The sequence below is a fragment of the Echinops telfairi genome, unplaced genomic scaffold (assembly GCF_000313985.2).
Source record: "Echinops telfairi isolate 266 unplaced genomic scaffold, ASM31398v2 ScPeMD7_2573;HRSCAF=3158, whole genome shotgun sequence".
Taxonomy (NCBI): Eukaryota; Metazoa; Chordata; class Mammalia; order Afrosoricida; family Tenrecidae; genus Echinops; species Echinops telfairi.
Genome location: NW_022106471.1, coordinates 2,977,801 through 2,985,965, shown reverse-complemented (window position 1 = coordinate 2,985,965; position 8,165 = coordinate 2,977,801). Strand labels below are relative to the sequence as shown.

At 47.0% G+C, this 8,165-nt stretch overlaps 1 protein-coding gene across 1 annotated transcript in view; it reads left to right on the top strand.

Annotated features, from left to right (window-relative positions):
* The window catches only part of PROKR1 (prokineticin receptor 1), a 19,624-nt gene extending 17,326 nt beyond the window's left edge, over positions 1 to 2,298 (top strand). The window contains exon 3 of the mRNA XM_004710163.2: positions 735 to 2,298. Within this exon, the coding sequence (XP_004710220.1) occupies positions 735 to 1,431 (697 nt within the window). The 3' untranslated portion in view covers positions 1,432 to 2,298. The remainder of the gene's footprint in view (positions 1 to 734) is intronic.
* Positions 2,299 to 8,165: the final 5,867 nt, after the last annotated feature.

The following is an 8,165-nucleotide window of genomic DNA, read 5'->3' as shown; positions in this document are numbered from 1 at the left end:
ATAGAATTGATGGCAGTGAGTTTTGAGTTTGGTTTGGGCCAGACTACTCACCTAAAGGTTAACAGTTCGAATCCACCAAGCAATGCCGAGGAAGAAGGCCTGATGCGCTACCCCTGCAAAGATTAGCCCAGAAAACCCTCGGGGCATTCTACTGTCACATTGTCTCCTTATGAGCCAGAATCCACTGGAAGCAAATAAGGTTTTCAAAACAGATGGGGGGTGGGGGGGATGGTAGGTTTAATTCTGAATGGTGAGGCAATAAGGGTGTAAAACCCTAGAAAGCGGAAGGGTGTAGGAGGATGCCAGGGCTAGAAATAGCTGTGAGGTGTTGTGAATACTTTCATTGTGCGTTTCGTTGAGTTGTACATGGCGTTGCCCACTGCATGGCACCTAACAGCAAGCACATCGAGTCCATATCTTATGTTCGAGACCTTGGCAGTAATGTTGAATACCTTAGCCCATTTCGTCCTTACACACAAACGCCCACAAACACTGAACAACAAAACAAAAGGAGACCCTGTGGAGTTTAAGGAGATTGAGGTTCCGGGAGATGAAACCCAAGGTGCTTGCCAGTGTCCGTCTTTGAGGGTGAAGCTGTTCGCCGTTTGCACCGGAGCCCCCGTGTCAGGGGGTGTCTGCTCCCCACGTCACCTCATAATGTTGCAAACATAATACTAGCATCCAACACCTCCACGCAGTGGCTGACCCTGTGTGCCTCCTTGCCTCTCCCCTAGGTACCTGGCCATCGTGCACCCCTTGAAGCCCCGGATGAAGTATCAGACGGCCAGCGGGCTGATCGCTCTGGTCTGGATGGTCTCCATCCTCATCGCCATCCCGGCCGCCTACTTCACCACCGAAACGGTCCTCCTCATCACCAAGAGCCAAGAGAAGATCTTCTGCGGCCAGATCTGGCCCGTGGACCAGCAGATCTACTACAAGTCCTACTTCCTGTTCATCTTCGCCATCGAGTTCCTGGGCCCCGTCGTCGCCATGAGCCTGTGCTACGCCCGGATCTCGCAGGAGCTGTGGTTCAAGGCGGTGCCCGGCGTTCAGACGGAGCAGATCCGCAAGCGGCTGCGCTGCCGCCGGAAGACGGTGCTGGTGCTCATGTGCATCCTCCTGGCCTACGTGCTGTGCTGGGCGCCCTTCTACGGCTTCACCATCGTGCGCGACTTCTTCCCCACCGTGTTCGTCAAGGAGAAGCACTACCTGACGGCCTTCTACGTCGTGGAGTGCGTCGCCATGAGCAACAGCGTCATCAACACCCTGTGCTTCGTCACCGTCAAGAACAACACCCTCAAGTACTTGAAGAAGGTCATCCTGCTCCACTGGAAGTCGTCTTACCACGGGAGCAAGTCCAGCGCGGACCTGGATCTCAAAACCACGGGGGCGCCTGCCACGGAAGAGGTGGACTGCATCAGGTTAAAGTAGCCTGTGCGACTGGTGGCGTGGACACGCTCTGCTCTCGGCTAGCGGCACAGTCAATGGACAGACAGCACCGTGGGCACTGCCACTCGGACAGCTTCACCAGTGGCTGATGCTTATCACACACTGGGTAGGGTGGCCACCCTAGATAGGGTGACAACGTTTAGTTGTAAAAATGTATGAGGAATAAAACCCGGGAGACTGTTGGACAGGGTTTGGCAGTAATTGCAGAAGGGAGCGCCCATCGTTCTTGTGTTCAGAAGTGGACCACCTCTGCCACTCATCAGATGCATCAAGAAATTCCTTTGGGGTGGCTCTCAGGCTGGAGCTAATGCCTAACCATTGCAAGACTGGGGCAGGCATACAGAAGAGGCTTCCGCCTCTTGTAACCTGCCTTACCATCCCCGTTTTGATCCTCACCGTGAGAGGCCTGGCATGCATGCCCATGGACACCCCAATACGCGTGACCAAGTTGTGTCCATGTCCTTTCACCAACATGGCCCTGTGGTCACCAGCTCTCAAAAGCGAGTGGGGAAGAGTGTCCTCCGAACCAGCCAAACCTGATGGGTTACCCGATCGGTATGAGCCACGGGTGCCTGAATCCTGTCTTAGTTGTTAATTCCTTGGTCCAAGAACCTCTTTTAGAATGGAGCTACTCTTAGATGGGGTGCTCCCTTACGTTTTTTGCAAATCCAGTCATGTAATTCAGAGACGGAGTCCCAAAGGAGCATTTATAGGGTTGAGGGAAGTCCCAACAATGGGCTCCAGTGACCCCATGTGCATACTGCCGGCACTTCCCACTTCCTGGAGCCAGGGTGGTGTCATGGTTACACGTTGCGTTGCTAGCCAAAAAGTTTGAAAAACACCAGCTACTGAGAGAAAGATGAGGCGCAAAGCCTAACTCTCCCACAAAGAGTTACAGTCTTGGAAACCCACAGGGGAAGTTCTGCCCTCTCCTATAAGGTCACTGTCAGTCAGAATCTATTTGAGCTTGGTTTGGGTTGTCCTGCTTCCTAAAGGGTCCTCTTTTATGTTGGTGCTTGGAATTCTATTTTGGAGTTTGGGGTTCGAGACCAGAGATTTGAAATCCGTCACCTGTTTGGCTCTGGGTAAAGCATATGTCAGAGGACATGGAGGAAACGAAGAGTGAGTCAGGAGAGCTGGAGGGAAACTCATTCAGTCGAACAACGTATGGACTGAGAAAAACCCATCACGCTGATGAGCTTCATGTGGGAGCTTCAGCACCTCCTGTCCATTTTATTCTTCATGTGAATTATCTCCTTACCCCTCTGAGCAGTGCTGTGGCATTGTTTTAATAACACATCCATATAAACATAGCTGTGAAATTTGCTGGCTGAGGCATGAAAGGAAATGGTGGTTCCGTCTCCAGCCAGAAGACGTGTTGGGGGTTTTGAAACACTCCGGAATCTGAGCATGCCCGTGATTGGGGCAGTAGTGACCATCCGCTAACGTCTGTTCCCGGCTAGCATGAATCTAGGCTTGTGTGATAGCGGTTGCTCTCCCTGTTTTAGTTGCGTGTGCACAGCTTTCTAGTGACTGGTCCTTTCCCTTGTGTTTAATTCCAGAGCAACATATTTATAATGCTGTATAAGTGACACCCTGTGTGGAAATTTTGCCCCTCAAATATAGACAAACACTTTTTTGGTAGCAAGATGTATTGTTTTAATTACCTTTTTCCTCCTGGAAGTCATGTTTCAAAAGCCTATTTGTTTCTTCCCATTCATCAACCCCAAAATGCACCACTTAGTTTCATCAGGATGCTTTTAATGATAAAAAAAAACCACTAGCCTAAACCAAGGATGCGTTGGCTAATTGAGAAAATCATGCCTTGCATTCTACAATCAGGAAAGGCAGTATTTAGATTATTGAGATGAAGAATAATCAATCAAATGGCATCCTTTTCTTGGTGTGCTAGCATTTTCCATTATGAATGTGAGCTAAGACTTCAGGGTACTAACTGGGAGCTTTATACAACAACGGAACCCTCTTCTGTTTCCCAATTTAAAATATATCAGCTTTTCACACTTTTAACTGTAACATTTCTGGATATGAATATCTACTTGTGATTGTACAGTGAATGAAAGTGCTGTGTTGTTATCAAGTGAAATAAAAAATATATACGAATACGTGGAGTTGTTGACCATGATGTTCTTGTGATTTTGGTCCTAGATGTAGTGTGATGGGCCTTTATGAATTACAAATACAGTTCTTTTTTTTTTTAAATCATTTTATTAGGGGCTCATACAACTCTTATCACAATCCATACACACATCAATTGTGTAAAGTGCATTTGTACATTCACAAATACAATTCTAACTCTTGCTCTTCATGCCTATAAATGTTCTCTTTCCGTTCAAAATGATGTAAGTGATGTACATTCCCTCCCTAGATATTGGCTCTGGTAAAGCCATTAATATTCTTTTAGCATCGGAGCGCCAAGACTTGAATTTGAGCACCTGGTTTTGTCTGTAACATAAGCCAAGGTCATACCTCTAGACAGGCTTACCATGGCCAATGCCAAGTGAGCATGTTCAGATCAGTGGCTGATTCATTGTGCACTGCCAGCTGCAAACCTGCCCAGCGGGTGGTTCCTCCAAAGGCTGGTGGTAAGATGGACAGGGTCCCGCTTGTACCTTGTGCGTGTCTTTTCTGCTCTTAAAATACTTGCCAGATGCAAAGATGCACACAGTGTCATGTACAGAATGGTTGGCAAACTCAAACAATTTCCTCAATGAACGCAGAAGACACGGTCAGATTTACAGCGACAGGTCTGCAGATTTTGTCTCCTGGGGTTCAGGTTTAAAAGTACTTTCTTAAATGAACGACACGACAACCCAGAGCCATGGCCAGCTGTCAAGCGTGAAACAAGTTCCATGTGAACGGGCTGGAAAATTATATAAAGGAGTCCTGTCTCTTTTTAAAAAAATGGGATAATGTAAATGAGAACAGTAAATTCAAATGATTTATTGCACAACTGAGGACCCGGAAGCCCAGGAGGGGAAGAGAGCCGTTCAAGGTCACACCGCTGGGCACAGAGAGCCAGGGGTAGAGCTGAGAGTTCCAGGTCTGGGCCTGGGTTCCTCTCTCCCAGCATGCCTGGATACAGACAGTACCCAACTCTTGCAAACAGCAGGATCCTTTCCAAGAATTCAGGGGGTGACTGTTCAGGCCCAGACTGACCTTCCCTGGAGACCTTATGGAATTTTGCAGTGATTGCTGGCTCCTTCGCAAGTCAAGTTTAGTTCATGCCACCCCTGGGAACTGACAGCATCGGCCTGCAGATGCAGGGTTGGGGGAAGAACTGCTGAACAATGGTCACCTGCTGCTCTTCCCTCAAGGAGCCCCAGCGGTACAACGTGGTAAGCATTGGGCCACTGACCTCCCACCGGACGCTCCTTGCGTCGATTGATAGGCTCAGAAATCCGATGGTGCAATTCTTCTGTGCCCTGTTGGGTCACTAGGAGGCAGGCTTGACCCGATGGCAGTGAGTCTGCAGGCTTTTGCTCTTTCTTTTTCTTGCTTGTTGAGAGCTCCAAGGAATGAAAGGGGACAGACAAGGCCCCCCGCTATCGACAACAGCTGCTCTGCCCCAGGGAAGCAGAGGAGAGAGAGGAAGAAGCTGTGTTTGTGCTGAGCGGAGTGTCCAGGCTGTTTGGCAGCATCTGAATTCCGAGTTCAGAGCTCCCCCTGAAAGGTGAGAGAGGTGATGGAGGCTGTTTGGCCAAGGTGGGCCTTGCATTGGACAGCACAGGGCAAGTGGGGGATAGAGAAGCAAATTGGGGGACGTTTCACATGGAAAAACAAAACATCTTCTGGAAATAAATTCTTTTTTTCCTGTGGGCAATGCTTCCTTACACAACGATGGGATTGTCTTCCCTGAAAGAAGGAGTTTGAAAAACTAGAAATGCACAGGGAAGGAAGTATGTCATATCCAAGTCTTATCTGAGGGCAGGATTGGGTAGGAGGGGAGGGAGGGAGTGCGAGAGGCTGGCCTGTGTAAAGCAGTGTCCGCGATGGGGTGCGGGAGGCATGTGGTAATGAAGAAAGAAACAGCGGAAGAAGACCCAGAGGAGGCCACTGAGCACAAATTCAACGGACTCTGATGCCCCCCGAGGCTGCGCTGAGCGCCTTTCAGGCACTGCTACGTCACCCAGCCTTCACAGCTACCCTAAGCATCAGGAGCAAGCGAGCACTGTAGTCTGCAGAGGCAGGAGTGGCAGCTCAGAGAGGCGGTGGCTCTCACTCCGGGTTGAACCCGGACTCAACGGTAGGTACGCTGAGGTGGGAACTCAGGCAGTTCAACTGTGCCAAGCAGAGCGCGGGCTGTTCACCACGTGGTAGAGCAGCCTTTAAGTCATCTTCCCAGGCCTTCCTGGTGACTTTTAAGCAACCCGAGTGAATACCTCTATCCCTAAGTATACTGAAGAGGTAATAAATCATCTCATACTCATCTCATATGTAAACCAGGTTTTCTCAAAAATGGAGAATATATCATTCCTGCCTTCATTCCCCCCTCTGTCTGAGGAGTTTGAGCCCCCTTCATCAGCCAGCCCTTAACCTTTGAGCACCACTGGTGCTCTGGATTCCTAACAAAGCTTGGAGTCCCTTCTCAAATAATGCTTTCAAATGTATTAGCTCTGTAGGTATGCAGAGAAATAGATTGAAATACAATTATCAAAATATATTCAATATCACTACAGGGAACCCCCATCATTTTGAAGTAGCGATGCATATGAATGATAGGATGAGCTCTTTCCCAAAACTACAATAGCATATGAAACTACAATAGCATATAAAACTACAATAGCATATAAAATTTCCTATAAAATGTCTGTGATTTCTTTTGGCAACAGCCTTAGAGACTCTTGATCCTAGAGTGGCCTATTGCCTTCTTCATAATTGTAGGAACTGCTGGATTAGGTTAAAGGGCAGGGAGACTGACAGCTCCTCCCCACATTCCCCATCCAAATTCATGACCGTGGACCCACTAAGAAAGGCAGCTCTAAAGGAGAGATGAGGCAAGAACATATGGGAAGAGGCACTGGTGGAAATGGAGATGCCTGGAAAGAGATCAACACAGACAGAGATAGAATTAAATCAAGAGCTCTTGGGCACGTTTCTTGTAAAGGTACCTCAGTGGGTATTGTGGCTCGCCAACTTTCTTCCCCCAACCTTTCCCAGTGCTCCAAACCCCGATGAGGATGGCAAAGATTGACCCAAGAAACCAGGCAACGTCTTTTCTTATTACCTAGGGATTCAGGTCTGTTTTGTGAGAGTATTCGATACATGTTTATTGTCTTAAGTTCTAATGTTAGAGAGATGAAAAGGACACAATTCCAGCTCTTATCACTTAATGTCTTAAGGTGTGTTAGGCTGTGTTGACTAGAGAAACAAATCCAGGGACACTCATATATATGTAAGAGAGAGCTTTCTATCAAGAAGTAATTATATATTAAGTAAACACCCCAGCCTAGCCCAGATCAAGTCCATAAGCCCGATACTACTCCATAAGCCTGATACTAATCCACAAATCCCTCGAGGCTCATGCAACCACACACAATGATGCAGAATGCACAAAGATCACGGGCCAGTGGGTGCAAAATCTTGTAGATCCAATGGTGATGGACGCATCTCTAGGACTCTGACAGCCATCCGTGTGGATTGAAGTGGTTTGTTAACAGGAAGGTGAAGCATAGAGCCACTTATCTCAGTTGCACTCCAATCAAGCTGCCACCTGATTGACAGACTAAGCTCCACCCACACATTCCTACGGGAGTCATGTTGGCACAAAACCCCCAACTATCACATAAGGAGAGACTGCAAAAGCAGGGATGCAGACTTCACCTATTGAGTCCATTGCTTTGTTTGCTTCTCATTTATTCCTTTCTCATCTTAAACATTTTGGTTCTACCTTCCTTGTTTAAATTTTGTTGGACTTTTCAGATATTCTTGAGTTAAAAATACATATCGTTTATTTTCATTCTGTATTGTTCCTTGTAAGTAATAAAGGGTGGATTTTCCTTGAATTAAACCCAAACATTACCAAGTAAAAACATGTATTTCAGTGCTAAAGGCATTCTACTCATCCAATCGACAATACTTGACAATACTTGATACATGTATATATTGGTCCATGGTTTGTATAGTCTCCTTATGTATTTCAAGTATAAAATACTTGTTAAACTTACTTCTTTTCATTCCTCGTGATTTTTTTCTTACAGACTAGACTATTGTTTAAAATTTGGTCCTATTGTTTTCTTTGTTGTCTAAGTGTACACAATTTCTCTATTGGTTCTTTTCCTTTTGTCCATCTTGAACAGAATCAACTGAATTTTCCGGTGTACTGCCCCAAAACAATATGGGGGAACTTGCCTTGAGTCTACTCTCCGTATCATCTGTTTTCCATCCATCCACTGCAATCCCCTCAATGTAACATCACCCACCCCACTTTCTCCGTGTTTTTGGTCTTTATTCTTTCTCTTTTTATGACTCTTCTGCCTTCTGTCCTTGGGTTAATGCTGCCTGTGTTAGTTTAGGTGGACCAGAGAAACAAATCCAGAGACTCTCAGATGTGCAAGGGAGAAGTTTATATCAAAGAACAAGTATACATTAAAACACATCCCAGCCCAGTTCGTGAAAGACTGACTGTCCTGGACTGTGTCATGTGACAAAGTTTCCCTTTAGCCTCTTGTTGGGTAGGTCAATGGAAGGCACCAGCA